Source organism: Candoia aspera, chromosome 11 (genome assembly GCF_035149785.1).
Source record: "Candoia aspera isolate rCanAsp1 chromosome 11, rCanAsp1.hap2, whole genome shotgun sequence".
Lineage (NCBI taxonomy): Eukaryota > Metazoa > Chordata > Lepidosauria > Squamata > Boidae > Candoia > Candoia aspera.
In genome coordinates, this window is record NC_086163.1 from 4,560,428 (window position 1) to 4,577,524 (window position 17,097).

The window sequence follows — 17,097 nt, forward strand, 5'->3', positions numbered from 1 at the left end:
TGTAGCTGAGGTGTGTCTGTGTGTGAGATGAAGCATTGAAATGTTGGAAATGTTAAGCCCATGATTGAGGAAATGCTGGGATAGTTTCAAACAATGGGTGAACATGTGTTCGAGTAGATGGTGGGGTTGCTCCAAGGAATGGATGAACCATCTTTTCTGAGTTCCTGGACCCAATCAGCATGTGGACCCTTGCAAATGCATGAAGACTGCATGTGAGCAGGGTGAGAAAGTAAGTTGCAGCAGAAAGTCTGCATGTCTAGAATAAATCACCAATTTTTACCCCATCTACTTTTTCCCACCTTCTCCTTTTAATTACAACGTTTCATTTTATTATACTGAAAACTCACACTAACTAGAGAAGGAACTGGCCACACTTTATCTTCCTGCCCAGGCTGGCAGGCTACAGAAGGCCTTCCATGACTTGGTGACATCTCCAGAGATGGTGTCCACTTGGTGACATCTCCATGAAAATATTTGGCCAGTTTTTCAGTGTCTAGGGGTGTTTTAAGGGAGGGAACAACTCATGAATATCTAATAATTTATCATTATGGAAATAGAAAAAACAAAGAAGAGGTTATATTTATATGTGTTAAAGACCACAGAAGGTGGTGGTACCTAACCAACCTTGACTGATCTTAAAAAAGTGAAGGAGGGTCAGATCTGGTGAAAACTTTTATGTGAGACAACTGGGAAATTTCAGCGCTGTAGATTAGATTGGGAGTATCCCTAAAGAAGGAAATGGGGACTGTTGCCAAGGAAACCAGAAAGGTATCCGACAGCTGACCTTAATTCAAGAGAGTAATGGCAGAGAAAAGTACCTAGCTTAAAGTGGCTGATCATAAAAAGCTAAGGAGGGTTAAACTTGGAGACCACCAGAAATCCCAGGTTTGTAAGTCAGAGTTTAAGTTAAAAAAAAAACACTCTGGAAGAAAGCCATGAAAAACCACACTTCTGCCAAGAAAACAAGATGGGTGTGTCCATGAAGTCACCAACAATTGAATTCAACTTGTGGGAGCCTTTATCTTTTCTGAGCTTTCTGGAGTTTGGACGGTGGGGTGGGCAGTTTTCCACTGGTAGGAACTCCCAGTTCATCACCTTGTTTCTCCAGCATCCCATCTCACTGAAAGTGTGTAATAGTTGTGTCCCAAAACTTTCTCAACTGATGTCAGGATGGAGCAATCCAGAAGCAATAGTTAATGGCATCTGGATGCCACACCTAACATGGGTTAAGTAGTACAAGAGAAGTAGAGCTTAGACACATGTATAGATTAGAAACCTGTAGTTGTGAGCACTGAAGAACAAAGGAGTGGGGAGAAGGCATGCATTCCATTAACTGCTGTTAGAAAACGTTTAGATGGAGACTGCATCTCAAGGTTGGGGCCTGGTACTGTTTAGAATGAAGAAATGCCTGAAAACGAAAGGGAATTTTACCAGACAGTGAATTGCAGAAAAAAGGAAGGGGGAAGCTGGAGAATGCTTTTAAGGGAAGCTTTAGGCATGAAAAATCATTCGTGGCTTTGAAAGAGCTTGGAACCACATCCTAATAAATAACTCTTCATATATCCTATATGGTGTGTATTGAGAGTTACTGCTGTTAGGATCACCAGGGACCAAGAGCCTCACAACTGATCTCAGCGATGAGACTGTCTTGGTAATTTGGTCGCTGCCCTTGTTGCAAGCTCTCCAGTTCATTAAAAGCGCCACATGAGTCACTGTCTGAACTGGGGGCACAGCACTGGTTAGAGCAACCCACCCCAGTGGCCAGTTGGATCAGCGGAAGGACCCTTGAAGGCCAATTACAAACTGTATCAGGAGGTCTACAGGGGGTGAAAATGACAGCAGTGTGGAAAAGCCCTGAGTCAGAGTGGGGGAAAACAGTGACGAGTAGAAGTAAAAAATGTGAGCCTACTCAATTTCTTCCATTTGAGGTGTATTCTTCAAAACTTCTGCAAGGTGAGAGCATACTTGACTGCCAAGATGGTTATTGTTCAGCCTAGAAAAGGGTGATAAAACAGGTCAGTTGGTTTATGTGAGATCATGCTTCCCCAACAAAAGAATGTTTTTCAAGGAGGGAGGTTAATAAAGAGGACTTTCTTGATCAGGACATAAGATCTCAGCTTATGCAATGGGGAGCTGGTGGCCCTCCAGATGTTGCTGGACGCCAGCTTTCCTAAGTCCCAGCCAACATGGCCTGTAGCCAGGAGCTAATGGGAATGGTATATCTGGATGACCACAGGTCCCCTACACAAAACATACTTAATCAGGTTAGGTAAAGACCTAGCAGGCTTCATGCAACATGCTCCAGTTGATTCTTGATAAACTTGGTGGGTTCTTGGGTGGTTTAGCATGTTGTGTGAACCCAACTGTTTGGTTAGTTTGCGATCCAACATTTTGAGTAAACCCAGAGGATAACTTAATTCAGTAACCAGGTGAAGTATGTCGTATGAATGCTGCAGGAGTCTGGGTTTACACATTGGGCTACAACAGAGCTTAGTTGCACATGGTTTATTGAGTAAATCATGATGGTTGCGTTCACATAACACACTCGGTTGAAAACTAGCAAGTCCCTTTATAGCTGAATACAATATCTGATCCCAGCTGATGGGTCCACTACCAGCAGCATCTGGGATTAATTTTACAGTTTGCTTCAAACAGACATACGCCAATGAGCCAAAAGGGGTGGAGGAGGGCAGAGGTTGCTTTGAAGAAAATATGCAGCAACCATTAAGAAAAGAAAGAGCCAGTTTGGTCTAGTAGTTAAGGCAGCAGGCTAGAAACCAGGAGACTGAGAGTTCTAGTCCCGCCTTGGGCACAAAAGCCGGCTGGGTGACCTTGGGCCAGTCACTCTCTCTCTCAGCCCAACTCACCTCACAGGGTTGTTGTTGTGGGAAAATAGGAGCAGGAAGGAGTATTAGGTATGTTCGCCACCTTGAGTTATTTATAAAAATAATAAGGGTGGGATAAAAAATCTTTAAAAAAACGTGAGTTTTACCTGGGAAAACAGGAAAGCATAAGAAAGAAACTCAACACTGTCCTAACTTAACTTTCTTTGGTATAAGAGGAAGGGAAGGAGAAATGCTGTCAGGCTTTCTGATTCTCTTATTTTAGCTTATTAACATAAGCTCTCCCTTATTAATATTAGAGTTCTAGTATTTCTTGGGGTATCTTTCCCTGTCAGAGGTCTGTGCTGAAGGACTAACAAAAGCTAGTGCCGCTATCATTCTGTTGCCCCTTCTTTCAGCCACATTTAGATTGTTCCTCGTGGTTTACTTATGGATAAGTCATATCCTGATTCACAGGCCCAGGAATATCAAATTTGCACGACTCCACCACCGAAGATGAAGGTTTTAATCCTGGCATCATTCAGATCCCAAGTCACTGGGCTGAACTCAGTCTACAGACACTTACGCAAGTCTTCTCAGGAGAGGCATGGTGGAGAGCCTTGAAGACAACTTCAGAATGGTTGTGTGGTCGAGGTTCAGAGGGCCAAAACTAAGAAACAGGTCAGGGGACAGAGATCATGATTAGGACAGAGGAACCCCATTTGGGCCATCTCTGCTATTTGAACAACCCTATTGAACAACCCAACAACTGTTGAACAATCCAATCCTATTGAACAACCCAACAACTGTTGAACAACCCAACAACTGCTGTTTGAACAACCCTACCAGGACACAAGAAATAATCCTGGATAACAGCAGCTATTTGTTTCCCTCCTGGCAACACTTGCACCCATAACATTTTAGTTTGCCTTATAAAACCATAGCCAAACATGAACTTTGAGGTGTTTTCCCCCCTCCTGGGTGATGATTGCTTTATGAATTGCTAATGTAACAGGAGCCGGTGCAGCATATTGCATTGGAGCGATGCAGATTTATGTCCATCTTCAGCCAAGAAAACTGAGTGACTTTGAGCCACTCCCTATCTCTGAGCCAGCCCTGCCCACAGAGTTCTGGCTATGGAAAAATATCTCACGAGGAGGCGTTTTACATGCCGCTTTCACCTCCTGGACAAAAGGTGGCATATAAATCTAAGAAGGTCTTAAACTCAGTTAAACAGAGGTGAAAAGATGCTGCTGATCACCTGCAAAGCTCTGTATGGCACCAGGCTATGTCAGGCACTGCCTTGCCAAAATGGATTCTGCCCGTGCTGTTTGAACCTCTTGAGGAGGTCTGCTGAGCATCCCTCCGTCAAGGGAAACACGTGGCACTCATGACAGGTGTCAGGTGTTTCGGCATTGCCCCCATGCCATGGAACGTGCTGTACCTGGAGATACATGCAGCACCCTCCCACCTGATGGTTAAAACCTGGCTATCCTATTGTGCTTTCGGCCCTAATCGGCTGAGTGTGGGCATTCATCTCAGTATGTTTGTGTGCTATTTGTTTTAATCACTGTTTTTGTTTTTTCACCACGCTGCATGCTACCCAGAAGGTTATAACTGGGGCAGTCTACAAATATTGTAAATACATAAATAAATACTGTAAGTAAATAAACAAGAGAGAGTTATTAAGTAGCAAAGAAAAATGCAAATTACCAAAAAAGACAGTTACATCAAACCTTATTTGGCATAGCTTCCTCCACTTTGCCAGATCCATGTAGGGTTATCCTGAATTTTGACAAGGATGTGTAGGTGTGTGTTTCTGTCAAAACTCATGATAACCCTACGTGCATTTGACAGTGGGGACAAAAGTCCATAAAAGCGTATGTTTTAAGACTTCCGGCTTGTACAGATAGTCCTCGTTTAGTGACCACAATTGGGACTGGCAACTTGGTCATTAAGCAAAGCAGTCACTAAGTGAAACCATGATTGTGCTTATGATCTTCCTTCAGTTTTCCTTTGCTTTACAGACTTGCGAAGGTCATAAATGTGGACATTGCTTGCAAAGTTACTTTTTCATCACCTATGTAAGTGGATGGTCACTGCACGAGGTACTTGCTAAACAAGGACTACCCGTACTGAACAATTGCCTTTCCTTATTCAAAAGAGATAATGTGTAGTCTAGCCAAGCTTCTTAGATTTGCTGCACAACAGTAGAACCACCCTACCCAACATGTGCTGCAGCTAAGCATGTTTATTCAGGCAGCATCTTATTCTTTACACAGGAGTAAGCGCACAAAACAACACAGGATTTATTGGAACAAAGTAAATACAGGTAGTCCTCGCTTAATGACCACAATTGAGACCGGAATTTCAGTTGCTAAGCAAAGCAGTCATTAAGCAAATCCGACCCAATTTTACGACTTTTTTTTGCAGCGGTCATTAAGTGAATCACCATGGTTGTTAAATGAACCATGTGGTTGTTAAGTGAATCACAGGGTTCCCCATTGATTTAGCTTGCCAGAAGCCGGACAGGAAGGTTGAAAATGACGATCATGTAAGCAAAGGATATGTGACAGTCATAAATGTGAACTGATTGCCATGCGCCCAAATCGTGATCACATGACTGCAGGGATGCTGCAATGGTTGTGTGAGCACCAGTTCTGAGTCAGATTTTTTCAGCACCGTCGTAAGTCTGAACTGTCACTAAACGAATGGTCATTAAGTGAGGACTACCTGTAAACAGTAGGAATTCCACCACATGACATCCCGCATCTTACAGCAATATAAAGGTAACCTACTTGATGCTCTTTAAGTGATGTTTGCCCTCCAAAGCATCTAGGAGAATACTGAGACTGTTCAAGCTGAATTCACTGTTGGAAAAGCTGGAGGCAGGGAGAAAGTACCAGTTTTTAGGAAGGTTGTCCGGAAAAGAATGGGAATAGCAATCTGGCATGAGGTACAGTGACCATATTTTCTTGGAAAAAATAAAGGACAAACCTGAAAAAAGGGCCAAATCTGAAAGAGGTTCATCGGGATAAACATTTTTAATTGTTTATGTTTATAACTTTGCTTTACAAAGGAAAATTCAAGAGCAAAACCAAGAAAAAGTTTACAAAAACACATATTCTAATAAAAATATCTAAAATCAAACAGTGTGTGTAAATTTAGTTTAAAAAGACAATTCAATTTCCATATTTTTCACATGAATGGAAAAGACTGTGCATTAAGTGGTACCATTTGTACGGTAAAAGTTAAATGACCAAAATAAGGGACAAAAGGGAGTTTTTGAAAAATAAATAAATCTAAAGGACAGCGTTCTGAAATAATGGACTGTCCTTGATAATAAAGGGCGTATGGCCACTGTAGCATAAGGTGATAAACCTAGTTCAGCATTGGTCAACACAATTTTTACCATTCATAAAAGAATGATTGCTAATACATAAGTTTTCTCAGCTAATGTGGACTGGGGTTCCAAAGGGAGCTGGGGGTTATACCCAAGGATCTGCTGCACGGTCCAGCTTTGTCTCCCTCCCATCCAGAATCAGCTGCTGGTGAGAAAAACTGTTGCCAACTGCTACATGAGGCTTGGATGAGGATGGCGGGTGACGGGGATGAAGAGTTTAGCCACCTTTGCAGTTGCCCAAGTGGTAGACTTTCAGCACAGAGGTTCCCCATCAAAAATGTGTCACTTGGGGTATTTTTGAATGCAGGTCTATCAGTCTCCTGGAAGCCCCATTGACCAGAACATCAATCCTGCGTACAGTCTTCTCTAAGACCAGCAAATCATTGTTCGAAAACAGCCCAGCAACCCAGAGTCCTTACAGCAGATGAGTAGACAATTTTACTCTCCTTCCATCACTTGGGCTCAGGCCTGCAACTAGGGTCTGGGTCACCTGGAGCAAACATGGATTCTGTGCCCATTTTGGCACCCTCGCCCTCATTTTGGCGCCCCCCAGCACTCATTTTGGTGCCCCCCCAGCACAGTGTCCGGGGCACATGCCCTGCTTGACCCCCCCCCCCCAGTTGTGGCCCTGCTTGGGCTAGACAGAGAGACTGGCAGCTTCTAACTATCCTAAATCAGTAATCGTTAGGAAATTTTACAGCAAGGAGAGGCATCTCATGAAGGACTTTGAATGGCTTTAATCTTTAGAAGATTAAAATAGCAAAAGGCATGTCCAGTCCTGAAATACCCACATAGTCAATAAACAGGGATCACACCCTGAAGATGAGTACTAACTATCTTTATTAAGCCCCTCCTAATTAAAGAAACCCAGCAATAAAGAACTTTAATTCCTCATTCCAAAAATCTGTATTTTGCAGTAAGAAATGAGAAATTGGAAGCAGTTGCTGACGTATTAGATCTTGTGAATGAAAGGTCCCCTGTCACATCTGATCCTTGGGGAGGACGCCACTTTTACGACGTTTTCTTGGCAGACTATAGAGAGGGGTGGTTTGCCATTGCCTTCCCCAGTCATCACCTTCCCCAGCAGGCTGGGTGCTTGTTTCACCGACCTCGGAAGGACGGAAGGCTGAGTCGACCTGAGCCGGCTGCCCGAGAGAGAATCCAGCTTCCGCCGGGATCGAACTCGAGTCGTGGGGAGAGTTTCGGTTGCAATACTGCTGCCTGCCACTCTGCGCCACACGAGGCTGCTATATTAGATCTTAGGTAAAGGAAAAGGTTTCCCTTGACATTAAGTCCAGTCGCGTCCGACTCTAGGGGGCGGTGCTCATCTCCGTTTCAAAGCCGAAGAGCCGGCGTTTGTCCGTAGACACTTCCTCCGTGGTCATGTGGCCGGCATGACTAAACGGAATGCCGTTACCTGCCCACTGAAGCGGTACCTATTAATCTACTCACAGTTGCATGTTTTTGAACTGCTAGGTTGGCAGGAGCTGGGACTGGCAACGGGAGCTCACCCCGTCACGTGGATCCGAACCGCCAACCTTCCGATCGGCAAGCTCAGCAGCTCAGCGGTTTAACCCGCAGCACCACCACATCCCTTATATATTAGTTCTTACACTTACTTAATATCTTCAATGGCAAGGCCCCGTTGCAACACCACAGCTATGTACTCCATGCTGGTGGGAGGAATCCTGCCATCAGTTAACCTGGAAATCCAGAAACAGTGCAGGTTGAGCAGAGTCGGGGGTGTGATTGACGCCCCGCCTGTTTTCTTCTGCGTGGCGCTTGTGCAACACACGGAAAAACCAGGCAGAGCTTCATCCATATCACCGTGGCCACAATCTTGACTTTCTGACCACACCCTACGGACACCCCTTGAAGAGTCATCAATTGTTTTGCTCACCAAGACTATCAGCTAGTACAGCTAAATGCCCTGGAGCATCTCCTTCCCCTAAGTATTTGGAAGGTGTATTAGGAGAGAGGGAGGAAAGTCGGCCTTGGATTTTACTTTGCAGTGTTTATAAGCAAAACCCCCTCCCCTTCCCCTGCAGATATCTGACTGACTTTCATAAGCAGAATTTGTTCCCCAGCAATGCGTTTCAGTTTTACAGTATCCAGAATGATAGAACTATTGCTGCAAAGCACCACACTTTTTGGTGTCTCTAACTGGAGATGAATAAGATTGCATTTCTGCGATTCTCAGCAATACAACCAAGATTCAAATTATACTGTAGAGGGAATAAAACACGGTATGAGCAACTCTTTGGAAATGCAGATGAGGAGTTTTACAGCCAAGCGGAAGGGAAATGAGACTGGAGACATCAAGAGCCTAATAAAAACAACAAACAAGGCTGCTAACCCAACCCATGCCATGGTTTAGACTGGACTTACCAAAGTTTCCGCAGTGCTGGAAAATGCATCATAGCACCAAATGAGGTTGGTCCTTCAGCATCAGGAAACTGTACCTGAGATGCACTGGAACAGCCAAACAACCTTTATTAATTAATCAATGGAGGAATTAGTTAATTAATGCAAGCATTCCTGGATAATCGCAGAGAAAAACGCAAAAGTTTGGCCTGCACCTTATACTAGGCCAAAATGTGACTTGTTTCTGGTTTAATGTGACACAGAAGCTCACTCCTTGGACTGTTTTTAGCAATTAATCACCATTTGAAACCACGCTTTGTTGTTGGTTTATGAATCCTAGCTTGTTTTAATCACACTCATATGTCTGAACTCCCAACCCTTATTTCTGTCTCTACCCAACAGACAGAGTGTAAGAAGAAACAGAAAAAGACAAGCCAGGAATGGGCTGTTCAAGCCAGGATGAGGTTGCTTGTCTGCAAGACTGATTCTGGCTTGGTTGAGTTTGTTCAACAAACCAAGGTTAAGACACCTCCTGTCTTAGGAGTGGACATGGGTATCTGTAATGATTGCCTTAATCTAAATAAAACTCTCAGACTCAAAATCACAGTTCAGGTTCTGGGTTTATTTAGAATAGGGGGCAAACAGGTAAAAAGCTGAGAATGAGAAAAGCGCGCCTAAACTCAAACTAAATGGCATTGTTTCAAACATCAGCCCACCCCCTCCTTCGCATCCAGTACAACCCCACATTCTCAGGTGCTCCTAACGAGCTCTGCTGATCAACGGGCAAAAAGACCTTGACATTTAAGAGATAGCCGGAACACATTCCTCCCTGGCCCAGTCCAGCACGTCTTCTGTACAAGGCTCTCAGCAGCACCCTCCCAGCCAGCACATGGAGCAGCACTTTGGCAAGTGAACCGTTACGATGCAGAAATACCGCAATGGTGAACATGACAGTATCCTTTTGGAAAAGTGCCTTCTAGTTCATCGAATTGTTCTACTTTTGCTACCAACTCTTGAAGTTTCTTAAAGTTAATTTAAAACCAAAAAGAAAAAAAAATGTTACACGTGAATACGACTAACGTGGCAAGACCCGTTGGGCTTCCAGGCCTACTACTGGTCTTACAATAACACTCTGAACACCCAGGTGAGGAATTTCATGAGTCACTAACCTAGACATTTGCTATCTACAGAGGTTGATTTTTCTGGTCATTGGACAATCCTCCATCCATATGAAGAAGAAATTACCTTTAGTTAAACTGGAATTTATAAGAGCGTAACATTAGAAATCCTCCCAAATGGGAACTTCTGTTGTGTAGCCTTCCTATACACCAGTGCTCTGTCGCCACAGATTAACCTGGCCTGCAGAATACTGAATTTTTTGACACCCTCTCCCCTGTCCTTGGGGAAATGTATCATGGCGCAAACTAAACAATTCCGCCTGGCCATAAATCTACAGACTCGCTAGCTATCATAGAGTCAGGAGCAACTTGGTATCCCTGTTTGGCAGTTTGTGGAATTCCAGCACATACAGCGAGATTTCATCAATTCACACAGCTGCTTTGTTTCAGCTTCAGATAATTTCTAAGGATACTCTGAAACAGGAATCAGGAGAACGGCATCTATTTATAGGGGGACTCCACAGAAAATCTCTCCCCGTACCCTTGGTTGAATTCATACGCTCAACCACGTTAATGCATTCCTAGAGTGTATAACCTGGTTGCTAAGTGAAGTCATCTTCAGGGTTTACACAATACACTGAACTGTAACTTAATAGGCAAGGTTCACACAACATGCCAAACCACAAACCCACTGAGGTCAAAACCAAACAACCAGAAGGTTGTATACATGCATTTCCCAGGATGTTATCTGCCCTGCTTAAGAAGGTTCTGTGAACACAGTCACAGTGGTTTGTTTCATTTTGGCAGAGCCTGGTGTGCAAACACCCACAGTAGGGTAGAGTGCTCAAGGGTTTGACTGACACGAGGAAGACCCAGGTTCAAATCCACCCTCAGCCGTGAAAACTCTCTGGGTGACTTTGGGCCACTTTCTCTCTCTCTCTGCCCAGCCAACTTGCAAAGGATGTTTTACCATGAGGATAAAACAAGGGGAGACCCAAAAGTCTTGCCTTCAGTCCCCTGAAGAAAAGTGAACTAGAAATATCATTATGTGTGAACACCCCATCGTGAGCCTGTTCCTCAAGTCTTGTCTTCTCCATTCATTTGAGGTTTTCTGGCCAGGCAAATGGCAAGGACCAAACGAGCAAAAAGTTCAACACATTCATAAAGTGCACAGTGGTGACACCAGCAAGTGGACTTCCTCACCTGTTGACCGCAAGCCCTGCTTTCCCCAGCTGAGGAGGAAATTCCTGCTCCACCACAAAGAGGGCACCAGCTTTCCTTTTGAAAAGCAAAGAAACAAGAAAAAAATGTAGATTGGCTGAAAGATTTAAGCTTATTCTTAGCCTGCTCCAGAAAAACGGAAGGTATGTTAATACCTTAATCCAGCCATGTACTACTTGTCGCCTATTTCCCATGGCTTCTTTCTAAACAGTGTTTCTCAACCTTGGCAGCTTGAAGATGTGTGGACTTCAAGTCCCGGAATTCCCCAGCCAGCTTCTTTTGTTCACAATTTAATTGTGGATAAGAGGGCTGACCATTAATGAAACCTGATTGGGTGCAGCTTTGCTGGCTGGGGAATTCTGGGACTTGATGTGTCCACACATCTTCAAGCTGCCAAGGTTGAGAAACACTGCTCTAAACCTTGTGCTACATTTCTCTGGAGCGTTTCATAGAGAACCTCAGCACCCCCAGGGCTTTTGTAGAGCAGCCTATTGCCAAGTTCAAACATTACACTAAGCCACTATGTACCTTACTTGGTTTTTGCTAAGCGCTTTGTGGGAATGCAGCCATTCTGGTTTGTGATCCTTTCATAAGGCCCTGAAGACCTGGTTCTGTGCCTGGATCTGGGGCCCTGAGTGTGCGAAGAGTCCCGTCTCCTGGCTGTGCTAGCAACTGTTGATTGTGATCACTGTTGGAAGTCCTGGCAAATCCAGCATGCCTCATTAGCGTGTGAATTAGCATGTAAATTGAGTTGTCCCACAATGTAACTCTGAGGAAGCTGTTTGTTGCCACTCCCACTTCCTCTTCCTCTCCTTCTTCCACCCAGGGAGAAGCAAGCATGCTGCTCTGCTCTCCATCTATCAGGGCCATGTGCTCAGGCCTTGATGAAGGATTCTGCCCCTTTCCTCCATGCACCACTCGGCAGCTGTAGGGCTGAGAGCTTAGGGCAAACTAAGTATTTAGAAAGAAAAGAACAAAGGAACCTCATCTTTTCCACCAAGATGGATGTTACAGAAGCAACAATAAAGTCAGTAAGAAATTCTTTTACTTATCTTAACCTAATCTGTCTAAGCATGTGATTCTTTATGCTTGGGAGGGCTGAATGTGTAAGATCAATAACCTGTGTTTCTCTGGCATGCTCACTGAAGCTATCTAAGATAATTTTCTTCTTCTGTGCCAGCTTCTCAGCTGTGTTATAAGCTCTGCTCCATTTCAGTGGTTCTAGCAGGCCACTAAAATTGGCTTCAATCTCTTCCTCAGCTGCTGTGTTTTTTCATTTTTGTATTTGTGATTGGAATTGTTTGTAATTATTTTAAGATTGTCGCCTAGAGTCACTCGTCAAGATGAGTGGCCATACAAATTGAATGAATGAATGAATGAATGACATGACTCTACTCAAAATCCATTACCACCCCCAAGTACAGTCCAGCACAGCCCCTGAATATGCCCCTACCCCTACATAAAGCAACCAGTGAACAGTAGAGATGGAGGGTGTAATTACATGATGGTGATCACTTTTCCTTGGACTTCAGCAGCCAGACTCAGGAGGGCGAGGAAGCTTTCATCTGTCACCCATGGCTCTTCTATGCTAGAAGACAAAGCATAAGAAGGTTCCCTGTGGTTTTTCCCTTCGTCATAAAAGAATTCTAGACCACATGGACTCAGAGGTGCACTCTAGAGTTCAATTAATGGGCTTCCTCCCCAATCGTGCTGGCAGGCTTGTTTCTTGCATTCAAGACTGTTGAATCTACAAGTAGGCAATGGATCTCTGACAGCATCCTCAGCAAGGTTCTCAGCTAATGGGGGACATGCTTCTTAGCATTATGTAGATGAGTCTCATGCAGGAAGACAAGTTTTCCATTTGGAAGTGCATAGAACATAGGCTGGGTTCCAACCTGCTAATCCCTAACCTTGGATTAACAAGGACACAGTGGCTGAGTTCATACAACATGCACTGCCTAAACCAGCAACCCTACTCTGTCTTAATGTGACAGCCGTGAAGACAAGGGATAGATCCCCACAACGATGATAGCCTATTTCAGCATGTTTTCTGACCCCAGCCACAGTGTTTAATGCTCAGCTATTCAATACCCATATGTCATCTCTTCAACACACTTTCCTGCTTGTCCTTTGAAGACAATGCAGTGCTGACTGTTCTCCAGCCAACCAAGACAAAGGTCCTCATCTGCCTTCCCCAACTGGCCAGGTTACTTAGACACCAGTCATTTCCAGAAAGCATGGGAATGATGGAAGGTGAACTCCAACACATCTGGAGGGCCTGGCTTGGGGACGGTGCTTCTAAACCATGCATGTGCCTCACCTGCCCTGGTCTGAACCAGTGGGAAGATTCAAACATCTCAGGATGCCTTCCTTCACAGGTGGAGAACTAGGAGCTTCTTGATTCCAAGTTGCATTTGATATAAACTACCCCAGCATAGCTGAAGGATGAAATTATTCCTACCCCCTGCCATATTTGCAACAGCCGCAGAGAAGCTTCATTGTCCAATTCTGCAGAAGGAGGATGCAAGCTGGACTTTATGAAGACAATAGAGCAAACCGGTGTGGAGCAGAATTGGCTGCTCTCGCAAAACAGCAACTTTTTTATCCTCTTACCATCCTCTCTCCTGGGCTCTGCAGCCTCCCTGGCTTCTCACCCTTCCATTCAGTTCCAAGGGAAGACAAGCCTCCCACTTTTTCAGATTGGGTACTGTAAGCAGCCAGGGAGGTTTTGCACATTCAACAGAGGATACCTTGGAAAATTTCCTTCCAAAGTTCCACGGAGTTCTTGGTGTTCTTATAACATCAGTGCAATGATGGTACCGAGTTGGGTAATGAAATATCTGCAAACAACCAACCAAGCTCAGAGAGCACCAAGAACACCATACAGGTAGTCCTCGCTTAACAACCATTCTTTTAGTGATGGTTCGGACAGTGCTGAAAAAACCAACTTACAACTGGTCCTCACACTTATGACCATTGCAGCATCCCTGTGGTCACATGATCACAACTTAGCCACTTGGCAACCAGTTCGCATTTATGACCGTTGCAGTGTCCCGTGGTCACGTGATCGCCATTTTCAACCTTCCCAGCTGGCTTCTGGCAAGCAAAATCAATGGGGAACTACGTGATTCACTTAACAACCATGTGGTTCACTTAATGCCTGTGGTGATTCATTTAATGACCACCACAAAAGGTCATAAAATTGGGTCTGATTCGCTTAATGACCGCTTCGCTTAGCAACTGAAATTGTGATCCCAGTTGTGGTTGTTAAGTGAGGACTGCCTGCACTGTAGTTCAGTCCTGAGTTACATATATTCCCTTCTGTTCAAAGTGCCATCATGGAGCTGGAAGTAATAAAAAGACAAGTAACAGATCAGAATTTCTCAGTGCTTTCTGATTACTTGATTATATGCCTTCTTACCTTATTTTTTGCATGCCAGTTGGTTTCCTTAGGGCCCTGAGGAGGGCTTTTGCACTGCTGAGTGTCAGGCCATTATTAATTGATCTAAGAACAAATATAGTCAGCTGGTGAGAAATCCTGGTTGCCTAGCTCCTGACCACACACCCAGACAGAAGAGTGTTATGAAACAGCACATGAACTCACATGAAACTGCCCAGGGCAACACATTCTTCCAGCCTACTCAACAGCTGTGCCAGATGTTCTCTTTGGAGGTTGCATTGCTTTAGACTGGAAAAAAGGAGAAAGTTAACTTCTCGTGCATAGAAACCAGAGATTGGCTACCCATTTTTTATCCTTGACTGAATTGGTTGGATCACAAATGGATGCTCCGACATCCCTTAATGCCTCCTCCCACCTTCCACTCACAAAGGAAAAGCCATTTTCTGTTGTGGTCTTAACAGTGATTTCCCAAGTCCAGAAGGGCCATCCTGGTGGGGAACTCGGTTTTGTTTTAATTCACCAAATCCCCAGTAAAGAGATAAAACTGCGTCTTCCCAGTTCCCAGATGGTAAAATCTTGCCATCAAAACACATATACTAAAGGAATGGAGCCTGGATCATGCCGTTGCAGCTGCTATCTTTTTCTTTTCTTGATACCGGCTGCCTGCAACGCACCCATATCCAGAAACGATGTTCTCTTTTGCTGAGGACTCATCTTCACATCCTCCAATAACTGCTTTTGTTGCCCAAAGCCAACCATATTAACTGTTGTTGTTGTTTATTCGTTCAGTCGCTTCCGACTCTTCGTGACTTCATGGACCAGCCCACGCCAGAGCTTCCTGTCGGTCGTCAACACCCCCAGCTCCCCCAGGGATGAGTCCGTCCCCTCTAGAATGTCATCCATCCACCTTGCCCGTGGTCGGCCCCTCTTCCTTTCACCCTCCACTCTCCCTAGCATCAGCATCTTCTCCAGGGAGTCCTGTCTTCTCATTGTGTGGCCAAAGTATTTCAGTTTTGTCTTTAATATCATTCCCTCAAGTGAGCAGTCTGGCTTTATTTCCTGGAGGATGGACTGGTTTGATCTCCTTGCAGTCCAAGGCACTCTCAGAATTTTCCTCCAACACCACAGCTCAAAAGCATCGATCTTCCTTCTCTCAGCCTTCCTTATGGTCCAGCTCTCGCAGCCAGGTGTTACTACTGGGAACACCATTGCTTTAACTATGCGGGCCTTTGTTGTCAGTGTGATGTCTCTGCTCAACTATTTTATCGAGATTTGTCACTGCTCTTCTCCCAAGGATTAAGCGTCCTCTGATTTCCTGACTGCAGTCAGCATCTGCAGTAATCTTCGCACCTAGAAACACAAAGTCTTTCACTGCTTCTACATTTTCTCCCTCTATTTGCCAGTTATCAATCAAGCTGGTTGCCATAATCTTGGTTTTTTTTGAGGTTTAGCTGCAAGCCAGCTTTTGCACTTTCTTCTTCCACCATCATCATAAGGCTCCTCAGTTCCTCTTTGCTTTCAGCCATCAAAGTGGTATCATCTGCATATCTGAGATTGTTAATGTTTCTTCCAGCGATTTTAACTCCAGCCTTGGATTCCTCAAGCCCAGCATGTCGCATGATGTGTTCTGCATACAAGTTGAATAGGTAGGGTGAGAGTATACAGCCCTGCCGTACTCCTTTCCCAATCTTAAACCAGTCCGTTGTTCCGTGGTCTGTCAGGGGACATTACCTTAAAAAAAAAATTCAATCGGGAATGATGTATACACGCCCTTCAAATATGGATGGATCAAGCGGCTTCATGGTGAAGCTTAGCAGTTAGAGCACAGGGGCTGAGCATTGACAGGCTCCAGGAATATTCCACAAAATACTCTAAATTGCTAAAAGGGGAATTTGAATAAAACTTCAGTTACCTCAGGACCTTTTGAGGTTTATCTTGTTTCCTGGATGTGATAAGCAGCCTTTTTTCAGGGCACAAGCTGGGAAAGAAAGAAAAAGTAGGCAGTTTGAGGAAAAGCATAGATAGCACAAATTTCTCTTGGAATGCCGGTTTATTCTATTGCTAACCTTGAAAATATTCTCTATTCCAGGATTTCCAGTTTCTTTTAGAAAATTATACCTGGAACTTAAAGAATGCAACCTTGTAACAAAAGCTATTGTAGGATTTCTCTCCCACCTTCTAACAAATATAGGAAGGTGGGCTGCAAAAATTCAGAATATCGGAAAGCAAAAAGAGACTTTCTTTGGAACTTGGATGTTTCAGAAGAAGGTATATGGGTCGAACTAAGAATTCTAGCCTGCTCTGTAACCTTTCTTTCAGGGATCTTCACAAAGAGGCTCAAAAAATTCAAAATGGCATCTACAATCACACAATGGAACCATACATGATATACATTAAGAGGGGGCGGGTCTTTAATTGAATAGTTGTAGCCACCATCTTCACTTTTTTGACCCAGTGAACCCACCCACACCCTTCAAATCCCAGTCTCCAGTTGGCCTACTTTTGCTTAAGCGAAGGTGTGCAATGTGGATTAGGAGAGTCCATTTGAACATGATTCAATAACACTTCCAAATCAAATTAATGGGTTGAATCAGATGGACAGTTTGCATGGAATCATCAAGTTCAGAACTGATTCAATGACTTGGAAGGGTTTTTGCTTCAAACTGAAGCACTGAACTGAACCGATTTTCTGAACTGACTCAAACTGTCAAATAGGATCAAACTGAGAGCCTGAACCGAATTCTCAACAAAAATATCACTCTATTTCCA

General features: G+C 44.2%; 1 protein-coding gene across 1 annotated transcript in view; it reads right to left on the minus strand.

Moving 5' to 3' along the window:
* Positions 1–17,097, minus strand: part of NLRC5 (NLR family CARD domain containing 5) — an 80,523-nt gene that overhangs the window by 12,372 nt on the left and 51,054 nt on the right. Inside the window, exons 30-39 of the mRNA XM_063312738.1 lie at positions 16,241–16,306; positions 14,533–14,616; positions 14,350–14,433; positions 12,430–12,516; positions 10,911–10,985; positions 8,614–8,697; positions 7,845–7,928; positions 5,621–5,704; positions 3,409–3,492; positions 1,910–1,993 (exon numbers count right to left, since the gene is read on the minus strand). Coding sequence (XP_063168808.1) covers positions 1,910–1,993; positions 3,409–3,492; positions 5,621–5,704; positions 7,845–7,928; positions 8,614–8,697; positions 10,911–10,985; positions 12,430–12,516; positions 14,350–14,433; positions 14,533–14,616; positions 16,241–16,306 — 816 coding nt within the window. The remainder of the gene's footprint in view (positions 1–1,909; positions 1,994–3,408; positions 3,493–5,620; positions 5,705–7,844; positions 7,929–8,613; positions 8,698–10,910; positions 10,986–12,429; positions 12,517–14,349; positions 14,434–14,532; positions 14,617–16,240; positions 16,307–17,097) is intronic.